We start from the raw sequence: 18,029 nt of genomic DNA, 5'->3' as shown, positions 1-18,029 counted from the left end.
TAAATGTTCCTGGAAGGACAGAGATCTGGGGCCTGAGGCTAAAGGCTCCCTGTCCGCACCGATCAGGGTAGAGTCCCGGCCTGGACAACTTTAGCATGAGCGTTGCCACCCCCCTGGGACCCTGAATAACGATGTCACTAACAGCAGCTTGCGTTGAAGGAACACATCCCCGTGCTTGTGGGCTAAACTTGCTGTAGGCATGACCTCCCTTAGTCACCGAAGCTCTGGGAAAGGTGCCAATACGCACAGTTTAGAGATGAGAAAACTGAGGCGAAGAGAGGCTGCGTGATTTTTTCCAAGATTTACATCTAGTAGTAAGCAATGGAGCCAGGGCCTGGGCCTTTCGCCTCTATGCAGCACTGCGCCTCCCTCTGCCTCAGTCTTCCCATCTGTAGAATGGGAAGAGACCTGGACATAATGACCTGACAGCCTTCATGTCCCACATTGAGCAGCCTGGGACTGCCAGACAGAAAGCAAGGGGCCTGATCCTTCCTTGCATGTTAAAAAAAAAAAAAAGTGGGGGACAGCCCACTATATCGTGAGGGGACTGAGGCCTCAGTGGAGAGGGCTGTGCCCAAGGTCCCCAGGGAGCCCAGTCAGGGCCCAGGGGAGGGGGATCCAGGCACCTTTCCAGTGGGCTATCCAGCTGCTCAGCAGAGTCAAAGCCGCTCTGGGCCAAGGGACCCAGTGTGAGTAATGGAACCAGGCAATGGGGCCTTCCGAAATGAGAATTCCATCTGCCTGACTTTGCTCTCCGGGACTTCGGTTTCCATGGCAACTCGGGGGTGGGAAGGTGGAGGGCTTGGCCCAAGGCTAAACCCCTGGAACCCGAAGAAAGGGGAAGGTGAGGCTCTTCAGGGGCACAGGGTCTCCTCCAAGTGGAGGGCACCAGAGAAGTCGAGCCAGGCTGAGACTCAAGTCCGGGGCTCCGTCGGCTGCCAGCTCTGCCCGCTGGCCATCGTGGGAGGAACAGGAGCGGTATTGTGGTCCCCTCTGGGCCTGTTTTTCCAGCTGTCAGACCCCCAATCTCAGACCCGGATGCCATCTGCGAGGTGCCCTTGCTCTGAGTTAGGGGCACATCTCTGCCCCTCGCCGTCCCATTTTAGCCTCGAGGTGGCTCCATGGTGGGAAAGCTCTTCACTGATTACGAGGCCAAACAGGGCTCAGGCCAGGTCCAATGCCAGGCCCTGGTGCCTGAAGAAGACCCAGCTCCACTCCTGGAAGAGCTCACACTCCAGTACTGGAAAAGAAGGCTGTACAACGTGTGCTGAGCACCTACTGTATGCCTGGCCCCAGGTTAGGCCTCCAGCGAGGGGAGGCAGGGAGGAGAATGACCACACAGCCCTGTGTCCTCTGTGTCTCCAACTTACGGCGGGCAGATGTGAACCCAGGACCCCGGGCAGGGAACGGATCCAGGGAGATGGGGCCCAGCCCCTCCTGCACCAATTCCGTCCGGCTTCATCAAAGCCAGCCCAGCTGGGCCAGTCCCCACTCCAGGCCATGTCCAGGCCCCTGCGCCCCAGACCCTGGCAGGTGGCATGTGGGGGCGGCTTTGACATCAGCTTGGCCTGGGTTCCAGGCTCCCTTCTACCTCCCCCAGGCAAGCGGTCCAGGGCCTCCGGTGAAGTGCAGCTTTGGCCAGGGCCTTTCCTAAATTTGCATCTCCCATTAGGCACAGAGTGGGAAGCCTTCCCCAGGGACACAGAGGGACTCTCTGTAATCCCTGTTCCTCGTCACCTGCCCAGCTCTGTCTTCTGTCCTAAAGGCATGCATGGGCCTGCCCAAGCCCGGCCTCATCCACCTCCACCAACAAGCCCTGTGCCACCCGAAAGTCCCACTAGGATCTCAGGGTAAGGGGCAGGGGGCAGAAAAATGAAGGGCTTTCACCAGTTGGTGGCCAGGCTAGGACTCCACTCTGTGGCGAGTAGAGGACAGCAATCCAGAGCACAGGTTTTATAGCCAGCTGGGCCCACGCAGAACCGTCTGTCACTTGCCAGCTGTGTGACCTTGGACAAGTCACCCCACCTGCCTGTGCTTCAGTCTCCTCATCTGTGAAATGGGCATAACCCTCACCTCCCAGGCTTGTGGAGAAGAGGAGACGGTAAACAGGACAAGCACGGCCAAGTGTCCGGCCCAGGGAGGCACCCTGTCAGGGAGGGGCAGTCACCAGTGTATCGTGTATATGGCTCTGGGATGGGAGGCAGGTGATGGAGAGACAGAAGCCATTCTGACCCTCCCAGCCCCAGTGACCCTGGGAAAGCCCAAACCCGGGAACACCCAGAAAGGGTCAAGAACGAGAAATAACACAGGCCTTTTATTTGCTCCAGAACTTGGCTGCTGTGTGGTCTGAGGGTGCCACGCCTTCCCAGAGCCCCTGAGGGACACCTCACGCAGCAGGTGCTGGATTTCTGTGCGAGGTCACGCGGCAGCACCCACCCCTCCAGGCCTCATCAGTCCGGAAGACCCAGCTGCCACCACTGGTGCCCGAAACTGGAAAGTGGAGTCCACCCTCTCTGCAAGGTGGCTTTTCACAAGGCATTGGTTAAAATATTGCACTTGTAAATTAGGAACACTGATGAGGCAAAAATTTCCTATCACAGGACAACGTGCCAAGCATCCGACTACTGTTTAAATAAATAAAACTCAAGGTGAGGGTCTGAGCTGCAGCCCCAGTGGCCCCTAAGGAGAGCGCTGGAGCCCACAGCCAGGCCCCCTGCCCCATCAGCCAGTTCTTTAAGGAACTTGGTCAATGCTGAGTCTTTGCAGCACAGAGCAGCAGCTCCAGATCTGGCTCAGCCAGGGCCCCTGACCTGCCAGGGCCCTTGGGCCCCCTCGTACCGGGGCAGTGAGGACCCAACGGGGCCGGTCCTCCTTCTCCTCCAGTGGCCTGGGCCTCTCTCGGTCCAGGCCTCTCGTCTGAATGTCCGTCTGTCCGTCCGGAGACACAGCCTCCGGGGGCTTGCTTGCCCCCTCCGTCGCACGGGGAGAGAGGCAGGTGGGAAGGGGGCCCAGCCCGCCTGATGTGAACACCGAGCTCTACTCTGGCAGCCCCTAAAGTGGGGGACTCATCTTCTTCTGGTTAATGAGGTCCAGGTAGAGGTCGGAGCGGAGGAAGCGCGGATACGAGTCCTTTTCCATGAGCCCGAAGATCCGCTTCTGCGCCAGATCGAAGCAGCCCCGGGTCACGCTCTGGAGGTTGTCCTTGGTGTGCTCCCGTGTGTAGGAGTCCAGGTTTACCTGCGGAGGTGGAGGGCAGTGCGCTCAGGTCTACCTGCAGGGGGGTGATCCTGGGGGTGGAGGGCCAGGAACGTGACCTACCCAGCCTCTCACCTCCGAGCCCCTCTGCTCCATGTCTTAAGGCTCAGAGTGGAGGCCCTCAGGTCAGCGATTCAAGTCGTGCTCAGTCGCTCATTGTAGGGCTGGTAGTGTATAAGGCCTGCGGACACCCCCTCTAAGGTCCGACTGCCTGGTTTGAATCCCGGCAGTGCCACACCTAGGTGTGTGACCCTGAGCGAGTCATCTAAGTGCTCTGAGTCCCGTTGACTCGTCTGCAGGCTAGGAAGAACAGTCTGTCCCTCAAAGAGCATTGAAGACTAAGCAAGGTCATCCATGCTGAATAGATACGGATTAAATCGATAGATCGTCCACTGTGACTCTGCACACAGCGTCTAGCACTCAGTCAGCACTCCGTAGGTGTGGGTTACTCTGACTAGGTTCTCTGAGACTGTCTCCTCATTTTTAAAATGAAGAGAATATTAAACCCATTTTACAGGTTGTCGTCAGGTTAAATAAAAGAGCACACACATAAAGGGCTTAGCAGGTGCCTGCCACACCGGTGCCTGGGCAGTGACCATTTCTGTTCTTCCCAGGGCCCCTGTCTGCTTCCTCTGCACCCTGGACACATGGTCCCCGAGGGTCACTCTGGCCTCTTCTCCTTCCTGAGCTCCTGGAGGCTGCCAGGTACCTACGATCACTGAGAGGCCACTGGGGATGGGGATGAGGATGGGGGGCCTGAGGCCTTACCTCCTTGCACGCCTGGATCGCAATGTACTCAGCAAAGATCTTCTTGGCCTTGGCTGTCATCTTGGACTGCGACTTGACCTTCTTGAAGTCCTCACATGCCAGCCAGAATTCCAGGTTCTCCTCACTAAACTCGGTGCGAAGGAAGGCCTGGAACACTGCTAACCCGTCTGTGAGGAGAAGCCCAGGCCCTTTGTGAGAGGCAGAACCGGCTACTTCCGCCCTCTGGCCGCCCAGCTTCCCCTCCAGGGGCCTTTAGGGTGCAGAGCTTAGTAAGATAACCGCTTCCAAGAGCCAGGGGCCCAGGGCCATGGACCCGCCCCTGCCACTCTGCCTCTCTGGGAGCCTTGGCCAGGTGTCTTCCCTGTCTAGTGCCTCAGCTCCCTCATCTGTAGAGTGGGGGTCACGAGTCTATTTCCTGGAGCCCTGCGAGGATCAGAGGGGATCCTGCCCACGAGACGCGGGGCACATTTGGCCCAGAGTAAGCCCTGGGTACGTGGAAATGTTTATTGTAACTCTGGGACTCCGGGTCTGAGCACACAGGTCCCAGTGGCCTCTGGCAGGCAATGCCAGCTCCCGCGGCCAGGGCAGCGCTGGCAGGAGCCGGCGCCGAGGCCAGCCCAAGGGCCTCTCCCTACAGCAGAGGCCCCTGGGGGGACCCAGCAGAGAGGGAAAGGCGACCTCTCTGGGACCAGCCTCAGTCTCTGGGTCTGGGAGAGGAGCAAAGAGAAGAGGGAGGGAGGTAACACGGGGAGGGGAGCAGGCCGGCCGGCCCCCACTTACATTTGTGAAGCAGCAGCTTCTCCAAGGACTCACCCCACTTGAGGGCTTCCTCCGAGGTGGGCCTGAGCGGGGGAGGGAAGGGGCACAGTGAGGCACCGGGAGGTTTCGGGGAGGTGGGGTGGCTGGGGCTGGGGGCACTCTGTCGGCTGCCCTCGGGCCGGGCAGTGGCCAGCCCAGCTGAGGAGCCCAGAAGGGGGCCCACCCCGCTTCCGTGGGCCGGCACCACTCCCAGCTCCCACCTCTGTCCCTGCCTGGCTGTCCTTCCCAGAGCAGCTGCTCCGGGTGAGGGCTGCTGCTTGCCAGGTGCCAGGCTCTCTGAGAGAGCCTCCATCCACCCCAGAGCTGGGTCCAGCCAAAAAGATCCCTGTGCATTTAAGCCGGCCACCAGCCCTGCTTTCCCGGGGACCAGCGAGTGCCTGAGGGGTCACGGGGGGGGGGGGGGGGGGGGGGGGAGACCTACTTGAATGACTTCACCATTTTGTCCGCCTTGCCCCCAGGTTGGGCCCCAGGGGACTCGTTCCTCCTCCGGAAGATGCCCAGCTTGTTCTTCATGTCCTTGGCTCTGGGGGCAGAAGCAGAGAAGGGGGTCGGTCAGCCTGGCACACTCAGCCCCGGCAAATGCAGGGCGGGAAGGGCGTGCGCTGGGGTGAGAGGCACCTACTCCTTCATCGTGTGCCGCCTCTGGAGGTTCCCGTTGCGCGTGAGGTACATGCCTCGGAGCATCTCCGCGGCGCCCCCCACCTTGGGGCCCGGGGTGGTCCGCGGGGAGCGCCCCCCAGGCTCCTGCCCCCAGGCCTGCGTCCCGGGCGCCAGTCAGCGACGGTGCCGCGGGCTGCCGCCAGCGGAGCGCTCGCTCGCTCGCTCGCCGCGATCTCGGCCGGAGGACTGGGCTCCCGGGCGCAGGCCGGGCTGGGACTCAGACGGGAGGAGCCAGGAAATGGGAGGGCCCAGGACGGGGAGCGGAAAAAAAAATATCCCTCCCGGCCAACCCTGAGAGGGAGCCCGTGAAAGGGGCATGTGTCTGCAAGGGGCGGCCTCTGGGGCCCGCCCGGCGGAGAGCCAGACCCGGTTATTTGTGACCGGCCTCCCCGTTGCCATGGCAGCGCCAGGGGAAGGAGGAGAAAACAAGTCAGCAAATTGCTGGGAGGGAGGGACGGGAGGCTCTGCCCACCGGGGTGGCTGGACTGGCTATTTTTAGCCAGGAATCATTTTTAGTCTGGCCACTCCCCCAGGAGGCAGCTGGGCAGAGCTGCTGGCAAGAAAGGGGTTAAATGTCCCATGCTCCAGTGTGCCCCCCTTGTCCCTCGCCAGCCCCCCCCCCCCCCATCGGGCACCTCCAGGAGAAGAGCTCCTGGCAGCTGGCCTCAGCCTCAGTCGTGGGCTTTGGATACAAGCGGCCACCAATATGCACCATGCCCCAAAAGTCTTAGTACAAACTTAAGCTCAAATAACTTCAGACGTACAAATCCTATAAACTTTCAAAAATGTCATTTGGGATTTTAATTAATGTAACTTGTTTAACACACATTCAGTTTTGTGAATTTTGAATGATAAACTTTAACATTTTTCATTTTTTGGTCTCTGTCCTTCTAAATATAAAAAATCCTGACTTGAAACCAAAAGTTAAAATGAAGAATGCATTGGCAAAATCACAATGCTACCTAAGCGTAAAAGGAATTTAAATCATTCAACTTTTGTGGCTCAGTCAGTTAAGCGTCCGACTTGGGCTCAGGTCATGATCTCATCGGGCTCTGTGCTGACAGCTCAGAGCCTGGAGCCTGCTTCACATGCTGTGTGTGTGTGTGTGTGTGTGTGTGTCTCCCTCTCTGACCCTTCCTCTCTTTCTCTCTCAAAAATAAGTAAACAGTAAAAAAAAAAAAAATAATTCAACTTTCAGACGCGTGTTTGTAAGTTTGTAGTATTTACATTTCTGCAGTTATTCCAGCTTAAAGTAGCATTAAGGCCTACGGGACACTCTGTGTTAAGGGAGGTGGTACCCTGTGGAGGTTAAGTGTGAGATTCTGGAGCTACACAGCCTCAGGTTCAAATCCCGGCTCCAGAGGTTACCAACCGTGTGCTCTCAGAATGTCGAATTTTCTCATCCATCAAAAATGGATGATTGTAGTACCTACCAGCTGCTTAGGGTTGTAACTGCACGTAGAGTTTTAAGCACATTGCCTAGGGCAAAAGTGCTCAGACTAGAGCTGAGGCCCACAGTGTCCTGAGGGTCTGGGGCAGCTGCCCAGGGCTGGGGACCCTGCTCTGGCAGGTCTCAGCCGTGAGCTAAGGCCAAGGAGTCCAGGGATTGGCAGCCGTCTGGGTGAGGACTGGGGCCCTCAGCAAACCCGGGAGACTGGGTGCCAGCACGTGACTTCCTGGGGCATAGTGCTCTGTCTGACAGGATGGCAGGGCTCAGAGAGGCGCCACGTGTCCCCACGTGGGTCCAGAAGGCAGAATAGGGACCCATAAGAGGAATCTAAAAGAACACTTTCCTCCAATCGGAGCCATGAAGACATGGAAGGGGTGGGCTCTGGGGCATGGGCTCTCATCTCTAGGGGCTCAAAGACTACCTCGCAGGGCTGCCGTGAACCTCCTTCGGAGCTTCAACAGAGGAGGTTCTGAAGAAAAAATACCGTATTTCTATTTCTATTGTTAGCCCCAGCACGCCAGGTTTCAGATCCCCGCTCTACCACTTACTTGCTGTGTGACCTAGGACAAATAACTTAGCTTCTTTCTGCTTCAATTTACTCATTTGTAAGATAGGGTAAGAAAAAAAGGAAACGTAAAATAAAAACAATGGTAAAGAGGGGAGCCTGGGTGGCTCAGTCAGACTTCGGCTCAGGTCATTATCTTGCGGTTCACGAGTTCGAGCCCCGTGTCCGGGCTCTGTGCTAACAGGGTCAGAGCCTGGAGCCTGCTTCATATGCTGTGTTTCCCTCTCTCTCTACCCCTCCTCTGCTTGCACTCTCTCTCTCTCTCTCTCTCTCTCTCTCTCAAAAATAAAATAAAACATTAAGAAATTTTTAAAAAATACTGGTAAAGATTAAATTAGATAATATATGGAATACACACAGAACAGTGCCTGGCACAATAAATATTACTTATTTTTGTTGCTATCTCAGATTCTAAGAGTCCTCAATTATGTGAGCTTCAGGCATCCAAAGGCAGAGAGCGCCCACCCCAAGGCAAGGCTAGTGTTGGTGGACCAAGATGGCTCCTGCACCCCCAGATGGCCACCCCTACTGCCCCCCGCGGCGGCCCCCCCCCCCCCCCGGAGCAACACCCACAGTGGCTTTGGTGATACCTGGACCCAATGGTGGGTGCAAAGGGCTATTTTTTTGTGCATTTTGCCTTCCCAAGAAGGCGTGACTGTTCCTGGCTGCAGAGTGAGAGAAGCCTACAGTTGCACAGGAACCTGGAGAGGGCAAAGGAGCTGAAAAGAAAGAGTTTCTCGGGTCGTGGACACGAGCCAAAGTGGAGGCCAGGGAAGAGGCTGCCAGAGGCATCTGGGAACACTCCTGTCTCCTCCCCCAGGCCCCACTGGTAAATAATGGTGGGTACTACCAGACCCAGAGGGGAGGGGGGCTCCTTCTGGGGGCCTCCATGTGACCCACTACCTTCTCTCCATCCCTCCCCGAAGTCTCCAGGGCTTTGGACCCAGGTGTACAAGGAGGCCCAAGGAGAACGCACATACACCCTGTTCATTTATTTGGCACCTCTAACAAACCTCCAAAACGGAAGTGTAAGGCAAGTGTGACCAGAAGGCTGGGGAGTGTGGGCTTTGCTACCTAGACCAGCAGCGCCACCTCCTGGTAATTCCCAAGACTGCTAGCGTTCAAGGGCTTAGGAGGAAAAGGGGGGAATCCCAGTAAACTGTCGGTTCAGTCCTTTCTCAGAGGCAGCAAAGAACTTGTCAAGGGCACTCAGCCACCGCTTGACTCAGAGGCTGGGCCAGGGCCAGGACAACCTGGCTGGTTGCCTCTGCTTGGCTCCCTGGGGCTTCCAGGTACTGAATCAGCACACTGCATCACTCGCATGAATGCTGAGGGCAGTGCCGGATGCTCAGGACCCTCGTGACCCTACCCTGGGGCCACTGCTAAGTCCTAAGATCCTCTTGTTCACTGGTGTCTGTCTAGGGAAGGACTGGACACAGCCCCTTCTCCCCACCTGGACTCGTGGAGGAGAGGCAAGTTTGAGGATAGAGGAGGAAAAGGGGGTTGGGGAGCCTCCTTGATTGCAAGGTTGAGGATCATGATCTTTGCAACATACAGGTTTTTGCTCTTTCTCTTCCGAGAGGCTTCATCGTCATCCCCAACTGCGTCAGCCCCACTCATCTGTGGAAGAAAGATAGACACGTTATAGTCTGGGCATCCGAAGGCTGCTGCCTGAGCAAAGACAGGCTCAGGGATCCAATAGCTCCTGCCAGCCATGCCACCCCTCTCCCGCAAAGCCCCCACCCCTCAGGTGAGGGACAGGGAGACCCATTACTGGGAACGGCCTGTCCATGAAGTGCGGTTGGCTTGGCAGATCCCCCAGCCAAAGGCGTCTCCCCCTGGTGCAACTAGGAACCCAGGCTGCAGGGGAGAAGCCAAAGACACAGCCCGAATGGCAGAGCCAGAGACGTGGCACTTAATCACGGCAGGCAGTAGGGCAGACTGGAGAGCAGGGCTACAGCAGGCATTCTGCAGTGTGACTCAGCCACTCGCTGTCCCTCTGTGAGCCTCTGCTTCTTAATTTCAAAATCGAGATCATAATGACTAACTCAGGATTCTAAGGTCTGACAGAGACCTGAGATTGGTTGGCAGTGTGTAAAGTGAATTGTTGCACAAGCCTGAGAGAACCTCTTTTGCCTTAAAGTTTTCCATGACTCCCCAGTGCCCCCAGGGTAACATTCAAACTCTGTAACATGATACACAGGGTCTGGGTAGAAAGTTGCATTTTAACATCAGTTACAATTCCTTCAGTTATCTCTCCAGCCTGACCCCTGCTCTGGCAACCTCCTTGGCAAATGGAATGTCTTCACCTGATCTGCCCTGTCACCTCAGGCGTTGCATGTACTATACCTTCCATGGGAGACGTTTTTGTGACCCTCCCATCTCCCTTTCTCCCAAGACCCAGCCTCAGGAAAGACTTAGACCTTGGGTAGGCCCCTTAAATGCCTCCTCACCCGGGGAGCACCCCTAGACCAAGGGTGTGCCCCCTGCACACCTTTTGGGGTCCCCACCATATTTGAAATGGGTCTTTCTAAATCTGTCCCCTCTGCTTGACTGTGAGTTCTCAAAAGCAAGCCCTCTGTCCATCTGGATCACCTTCACAGGGCCTGGCACACATTTGAAGAGCAACAAATATTTGTCAGGTGAATGAATGAATCAAGAGAAGGAAAGCAGACTGAGAACAATGAGTCTTGAGGCCCTCACTGCCTAAATCATGGCTTGCAACTTTATCCCCCACTGCTCCACTGGGGCCCACACTTCGCACCCCCCACCCTTTCCCTCCCCTTTGCCTGTGCTGTGTCCCCGTCCTGGAATGCCCTCTCTCCTCTCCCTCCTGCCCCGCCAATTCTCATCTCCTCCCGGTCTATCATTCCTCTTCTCCCGACCCCTCCAGATCTCCACCATCTCTACCAGGGCTGCCCTCTGTTCCCTTTGCCCTGCTGGTGCTTGTCCATCTTCCTCCAGGGGAAACCCAGGGCCCCAACAGTGCCACCCTAGGGCAGGAGCCCAGGAAATGTTCTGGGATGGGAGAGGTGCTAGAACTCAGAGCGGGCTGGGCATGGACACTATGTCCCAAGACAAGACAGCATGCTACCAGGTGTGGACTTCAGCTCTGACTCCTCAGGAGCCCCATCCTGGGCCTCAGTTCCCTCATTTGTAAAATAAAGACGGGCTAATTCTTAAAGTGCTCTTAATTCAAGTAAGAAAAGTGGCCTTATTCCAGATATGGCCAGCAGGGGGGGGGGCTACTAGCCTCAGCAGAGTACCCACCCATGGATAGGTGGATGGGTGGATGGATGGATGGATGGATGGATGGGATTATAGCTTCATTTATGGAACGCATACTGTAGACCAAACCCCGGAATGTGCATTATCCAGATACCATCTCGTTAATACTCAAAGTAAGTCCACAAACGGAGGCTCAGAGAAGTTCAGTCACTTGCCCAAAGACACTCAGAGTGTAAATGACGACAGCTGGAATCTGGGCCTGTATGCATTTAAGACCCGTGTTTCTCCACCAGAGGATGCTGCTACTCAAATGTAAGGACAGGGCACATTTTGAATACTCTCAGTAAAAGACTCAGGGGAAATGCCACATCCTTCCTGAGGTGGCTGCCCAGCCAGGGTTGTAAACACGTGTGTGTACGTGCACACGCAGGCACACACCCACCTCTGGTGTGTGATCCCAGAGCTTGGGCTTACAGGAAGTAAGTATTGATCCTATTTCCACTGACTGTGGAGGAGTTTCTTAGCCTCTCAGCTTTGACTTCTTTAGCCATAGCCTAGGTGTGGTGACAGCCACAGCCCTGGCTGCTGGAAGATTCACCAGGATAAAGTCTAGGCCCCTGTGGCCCAATCTTGGTGGCCTCTGTAACCAGGGCTGCCAGCGTTCACTGCTCAGTGAGTCTTACTTCTGTCGCCCCGTTGCGCACACAGGCTGTAGTCACGCCCGTGTGGCTAGCAGTGCCCGAAGCCCCCACCCGTGGGAAAGGGCCACGGGCGCTGGGCTTCCTGCCATTCTAACCTCAGCTTCCGTACTTTATCGAGCCCACACAATGGGCCTGGGGACCACTCCCGCCCCGCTGCACCCCCAGCCTCTGCACTGTTGGGAAATGGGCTCTTCCTTCCACTGCTGGGAGGGGGTCATCTTCGGCAGGGACCAGCCTACACCAATCGGCCTGGTAGCTCAGGCCCTGGGAGTCGGCCCCCAGAGCAGCTAGGGAAACCCAGGCGCTGAGGGGGACCTGCAGGCCAGACAGATAAGAAACTGAGCCAGAAAGTCAGGGTTCGGATTTCTAGCCCCACAGTGGGCCCCAAGGCTCCCCCTTCAGGAGCTGCAGTAAGGCCTGCCCAGTACCCAGCACACAAGAGGCCTCTCCCTCCCATCTCCCCACTGCCTTGCCCCTCCAGAGGGCCCTCCCTGCTGAAGAAGTGGAGGAGAGTCCAGAATCACCAGCCCTCCCTTCACTCCAGGCAGGAATCTCTCGGGCCTGCCCAGCCCCCACCGGGCCTCTCCAGGGACTGGCGGCTCCCTGCCTCTTGGAATAAGAACTATAATTCTTAGTGTAATTATGACTATAATAACAGTTGTGGTTAAGAGTGTCAATTGTTCTAAACTGTCTGGATTTGAATCCTACCTCAGTGACAACCCCTCTGTGTGCCTCAGTTTCTTTATCTGTAAAATGGGGGATAATAGCTGGACCTACCTCCTAGGGGTATTGTGGGAATTAATTAAGTTAATACATATGAAGTGCTGAGCACAGTGCCTGGTGCTCGGTGACGATCAGCTATTGTGGTTATTGCTATTATTTATTGAGCACTCACTATGCGCCAGGCACTGAGCTGAAGTGCTTTAACACACTTTATCTCACTCTTCTTTACAACAATTCTAAGAGCTATTTGTTGTCCTTTGCCCCAGTTGACAGCTGAGGAACCTGAGGCCCAGGACTGCTCAGCAGCTTGCCCGGGGTCCACAAGCTGGCAAGTAGCAGAATTTCAGGTCTGGCTCCAGACCCCACCCATGATTGAGGGCTCTCATGAGCAGGACGTCGTCTGGTTTCTCTTACTGGTCCTGACCCAACTTCTGGGGCCACCTGGCCAGGCCTGGCTGCTCTCTCTCTGACCTGGCTCTGCCTGGCAGACCCCACAGAACCTTGTGGAAACACTGGATCTAAATGCTACACGTATTTGTTTAGACATAGGAAATAACTTCTTTAAGCTTTTTTAAAATAGGAGACTAGAAGGTGTAATCACATCTTGGATCTGGAAGGCATGTTAGGGGCCCTCTTGTCTGACCTCTGGCCTAGGCGAGAAGCTTGGCGTGACAAGGTTAGCACCCTCCGCTGACAGCCTCTGCCCAAGCCAGCCCCTGTAGGAGGAGCGGGGGAAGGAAGCATGGCCAGGGAGGGCCTGCAGCCTCTGTCTCCCAACTGTCAAAGAATGACCTATGACCCTGGGCCAAGCCAGGCCAGGCTGAGGCAGAATTCACTGGAAGCATTCTGGGCGCCGACACAGATACACCCAGGGCTTCCCTGCCTCCCAGGAAAAGGGCAGGCGTGGGCCTGTGGGTCTGCCTGCAGGGTCACCAGGGAGCAGCCAGCAAGGCAGAAGTGGGCAGCAGAGGGCACTGTGAGGCAACTCAACTCAGCATAGGGAGCCAGGCCGGGGGTGGGAGGAGGCCCAAGGGATGACATTGGCGGGGAGGTCTCCTCTCGGAACCTTAGGCAGCCCATTTGTAAAATGGCCCCGGCGAATGGACCACCTCTCAGATCTGTGTGGTTCAGATATTCCTACTCACAGCAGAAATCAGTGCACAAGGTAGGGGGAGGAGTAACACAGGGACTGTCTCTCTTGTGACAGGCCACATGTGCTCCAGGCAGCCTCAGCTTAGCCACACGGCAGCACAATGACCAGCTGAGGGCCACACCAGCTCTGTCTGGGCCTCCTGGGTTTCACTTCATGACAGGATCACCGCCATGGACACAGCTTTCTACATAGAGCAACTCCTTAAATCTCTGGGACAACTCCATGAACGCTTAGCACTCCCATTTTCCAAGAGAAAATGAAAGCTCAAGGAAAGATACCACTTGGCCGAGGTCTCAGGACCAGGAAGAGGAGACAGAGCTGAGATTTGGACCTGGGGCTGTTTGACTCCACAGCCTGAAGACTTCCCTCCTTCTTCAGCTCCTGCCTGGAGCAGCCTGGAAACAGTGGCCTGTAGGCATCAGCTGACCCTCCCAAAAAAGCCAGGCCTCAGACAGGAGGGCGGAAGTCATGGCGGAACCCACTGCCTTCCCCCCGCCGCCAGCCCCCACGCCCTGTCCCTCACCAGTCTAAGGTGTGCAGGGTCCGGGGTACAGCCAGGGAGGACTGGACAGGGTGAGGCCACTGTCCAGCTCCAGCACTGTGTGCTCCGTGGTCTGGGACAGAACACCTCTCCCTCAGCCTCAGCCTCCCCGCTGGAGGACAAGTACGGGGGGTCCCACCTTACAGCAATGTTATGAAGGCCAGAAAAGGGAGCTGGAGGCACTTTGTGAATGTTGCCATAACCGTCACCACTCTCACTCCTGCTTTCTCGTCCTCATCATCAGCCATGATTCCCATTTATGAGACATCCAGCAAGCACTAAGTAGCAGCACTGCCCTAAACACTTTACCCAAGTCAGGCTATTTAATCTTGCCAAGAACCCTACAAAGGAGGTATTATTACCATACCCATTTCGCTGATGAAGAAACTGAGGTTCAGAGAAGGGCAGGGATTTGCCCAAGGCCAACTGCCAGTGAGGGATAGAGCGAGGGGCTTGCCCGGCTTAGACCTCAAGGGCAGCGTTCTTCCTGAGGCCGACTGGCTGGCGTAAGCAGGATGTACACGAAGACGGACCCGAAGCTGGGTAAGTGGAAGCCACAAAACGGCAGCCACCATAGGGCAGTCTCTGAGGCCCCCGCCAGCTCAGTCACTCAAGCCCAAGAAAGGAAACGAGGCCAAAAGCGGGTGGGGAAGAAAGGATGCTAGTGAGAACCTTGGGCTCCCAAAGGAGGATGCTGAAACAGGACAGAGCTGGTCTGGGATGCTGGACACCCCACACAGAAGTCATCTGCCCCCAAATAGGAGCTGAGTTCGGCTGGGTTGGGGAACTAGAAGTGTGTGCATGAATGTGTATGAATTTGTCTGTATAGAAATATTTGTATTTACACGCAGAACAGAACTTGGAAGGGTCTTGGAGAGAGGGTGCGGAGTCAGGATCAGGGGGCCCGGCAGGCAGTGAGGCCTGGGACCTCGGCGCCCTCAAGATGGGAGTGGCCAGGCCTGGTCTGCGTGAGCCTGAGGCCTCACCTGGGTAGGGCACAGTTCTGAACCCTCTCTTATAGTAGCTGCATCAAGAAATGGCCTAAGATGGTGATACTCAAACTATGGGGAACATCACAGTCTCTGGGGGAGCTTGTTTCAAATGCAGGGCCTGGGCACCACCTGCTGGAAATTCTGATTCCAGAAGTCTAGGGTTGGAGACTTCAAAATCTATGTATTATTAACCTCTTCCCGGTGATTACAGGGCACATCAAAGTGAGAATCACATATGTTTGCTGATGAGGAAACAGATCCAGCCCCCGTCCCTTTGGGATTTAGTTCTAATTCCTGGGCCCAAAGTTTAAGGCCCTTTTCTGGGGGTTCCAGCCCGCCTTTCCAGTCCAACTGCCTTGCAGAAGGTGTCCTCCTAAGTGCCAAGTTGGCCTTATTGCTAGGGGCTGAGGCTAAGAAGGCCTCTGGGGCCATGTCCCAGCTCGGTGGGGAAATGTGCTGGAATCCACTAGTCATGTCTGCCATGGGTGTGGAGGCAGGAATGGCAGTCCGATTGCCATGTATCTGCCATCCCTGCACTTTAGGAATCCTCTGCTCTAGCCAAACTGGCTTCTACAGACAGTTTGTCCAGGCCACGTCCACTTACAGAGAATGCCCGTCTCATCTTCTCTTTATTCTACAGCTGCTCAACCATCAAGGCTGAGCCGAGGTGCATCTTTCTCTGGAAGCTTTCCATGATGCCCCTAGACCCTGAGGTCTTTCCTCCTTGAACTCCCACGTCGCTGGGGGTCAGCTGCCCTCCGTGAGCCCTGGCCACCCCCACCCACCCAGCTCACAACATTGTCATAACAACACCTTGCACTGCGCTGGCTGCTAGCACCTCACCAGCATCTACGAGCTCCTGTGCTAATGTCACCATCAGGCACCATGTTCTTCCATTCCATCCTCAACCATCCTGGGACATGAGTGCAATTAGTCTCTGCTTTTCACAGAACGACACTAAGGCTCAGAGGAGCCAAATGACTCACCCAAGGCCACACAGTAAATAAGAGACAGAGCCCAGGCTCAAGCTGGCTGGTGGGCTTCGAGGCCATGGTGCAATCTTTTCACTGCTGGGCCATCTTCCCGACCCACACAAATAACTCATTCCTCACAAGTTGAGATCAGCCTCGCAGATAACTGGGGCCCTGCAGTGGCACAGAGCACAGGGCCTGGCACACAGCAGGAAATCAATAAACACTTATTCATCTATTTATAAATATTTGCAAGAGGTGAATAGCATGGTGCTTAAGAGCTCCAGCCCCGGAGCCAGACTCTAATTCTGGTTCAGACAGTTATAAACCGTGTGGCCTGGTGCCAAGGGAGATAACCGCTCGGTGCCTCGGTTTCCCCATCTGTGGGGAACACCAATGGTATCTACTTCCTAGGCTGTTGTGAGCATTAGTGAGGTCGCATAAAATCGCTTAGAACAATGCCAGCGCAGGGGGAATATGTGCTGTCGTTGTTGGCTGATGGATTTCCAGTAGGGCGAGGCCTGGACCTAGTCTAAATTATTCTACTACAGGAGACAGCTCTCCAGCTAACGTCTCAGACCTTTTTGATCCAAATGCACAATGTCCTGGGTGAGGCCACACCTACTCTACTTTCGGCGAGGACCCCCAAACCAGAGGAGCTGTAAAAACACAGCATCTGGAGTCACAGAGTCACGGGCTTAAGTCTAGGTGCTGCCTTCTTGGTCTCTCCATGCCTCAGCTTTATTTTCCGTCAAATGGGTAGAAGGCTCCCTGGAAGGCTTAGAGGGGCGCAGGGGTGGGACAGCGAATGCTCATACCCTGCAGCTCTGGGATCCACCTCCCTCCTCCCTACCGCCTCATTTATTACCCACTCCCACCCACCCGCGGCCCTCTCACCTTCCTGTGTCCTGTGAAAAAGAGGGAAAGGTGGTGCATGGAGCCACCGTTGCGGCCCAGTTCCTTCTTGAGGGTGCGGGGCGAGGGCATGGCCCAGGTGGACGCAGTGCCCTCCCCGTCCGAGCAGTGCAAGGTAGTGTCGGAGGCGAAGCAGGGCCCGCGGGCTTCCTGCAGCAGGCTGCCCTCGCTGTGTGTCCGGCGACGCAGGGAGTTCTGCACCCTCAGGGAGAGGCCCCCCTCGGCAGCCTGGCCCGCCTCGATCATGCTGCTGCGCTTGGCCTCATGGTGCTCTCCGTAGTTGTCATCACTTGTGTCCTCCTCTTCTTCCTCCTCGTCCCCCTCGTCCCCCTCCTCAGCCTCTTCTGCATCCTCCTCAAAGCCCAGGCCGCCCCCTTCCGCCCCGGCCTTCTGGCTGTAGGCGCTATCCAGCCGGACCTCGGGGATCACGAAGGTTGGCCTGGAGGCCACAGGCAGATCTCCAGGGGCTGCTGGCGGGTCCCCAGAGCTTGTGGTCTCCTCAGCTGGCAGGGGGACCTGATCTTGACAGGGCTCAAGCTCCTGAGCAGGGGGGTCCCGGATGACAGGGAGGTCTTGGCTGACGTGAGGGTCTTGGCTTGGAGGGGGTTCTTGACTAGTAGGAAGGTCCTGGCAGGGAGGGAGGGCAGGGGGTTCCTGGCATGGTGGGGAGTCCTTGCTTGGCCAGGGCTCCTGGCCTGGAGGAGGTTCCTTGCAGGAAGGTGAGTCTTTGCTGGACAGCGGTTCTTGGCCAAGAGAAGGTTCCTGGACAGAAGAGGACTCCTTATTGGGTGGAAAGTCTTGTCCTGAAGGAGGCTCCTGGCCAGAAGAGGGGTCCTTGTTGGGTGGGGGGTCTTCGGCACCCAGCTCCTTCCCTTCCTCCAAGGGCATCTCTCTCTTCTCATCCGCCTCTGGCTCAAACATCTGGGATACAAGAAGCAAACAAGAAAAGCTCAGAATGAGAGGCTATAAGATGCCAGGCACCGTGCATGAGCCAGCATCACAGAGGCCGAAATAAATCAGGCAAAGGCCTGAACCCCACAGCTGACACCCCACAGTCTAAAAGCTAAAGTGCCAAATGGAAACCTGAAAGCCCCTTTGGCTTAGCTGTACACGGGTTCCCACCCTTCTCTCCTTGCTTGAATCTTCTGTCTGCTCTATCAAAAACGTGGTTGGTCATTTAGCGGGAGAAGGAGGAGAGGTAACCATGATTTTCTGGCTCCTATGGTGTGCCAGGGTCACGCCAGATCAAACACTCCTCTTGTATTGTCTTCCCAGCAGCCCCCTAAAG

At 56.2% G+C, this 18,029-nt stretch overlaps 1 protein-coding gene across 8 annotated transcripts in view; it reads right to left on the bottom strand.

The window, feature by feature from the left end:
• Positions 1 to 2,295: 2,295 nt before the first annotated feature.
• The window catches only part of RGS3 (regulator of G protein signaling 3), a 141,228-nt gene continuing 125,494 nt past the window's right edge, over positions 2,296 to 18,029 (bottom strand). For 7 of the 8 annotated variants that reach the window (XM_040482030.1, XM_040482031.1, XM_040482032.1 and 4 more), the window contains 6 exons: positions 16,724 to 17,662; positions 9,073 to 9,137; positions 5,264 to 5,365; positions 4,804 to 4,865; positions 4,024 to 4,190; positions 2,296 to 3,237 (listed from right to left, as the gene is read on the bottom strand). In XM_040482030.1, the coding sequence (XP_040337964.1) occupies positions 3,052 to 3,237; positions 4,024 to 4,190; positions 4,804 to 4,865; positions 5,264 to 5,365; positions 9,073 to 9,137; positions 16,724 to 17,662 (1,521 nt within the window). In that variant the 3' untranslated portion in view covers positions 2,296 to 3,051. Of the gene's footprint in view, positions 3,238 to 4,023; positions 4,191 to 4,803; positions 4,866 to 5,263; positions 5,366 to 5,464; positions 5,871 to 9,072; positions 9,138 to 16,723; positions 17,663 to 18,029 lie in introns of those variants that run through there. The other variant, XM_040482039.1, reaches the window with a different exon arrangement.

Source organism: Herpailurus yagouaroundi, unplaced genomic scaffold, assembly GCF_014898765.1.
Source record: "Herpailurus yagouaroundi ecotype Mexico unplaced genomic scaffold, PumYag 160, whole genome shotgun sequence".
Classification (NCBI taxonomy): domain Eukaryota; kingdom Metazoa; phylum Chordata; class Mammalia; order Carnivora; family Felidae; genus Herpailurus; species Herpailurus yagouaroundi.
The sequence above is the reverse complement of the archived record's forward strand: the minus strand, read 5'-3'. Positions and strand labels throughout refer to the sequence as shown.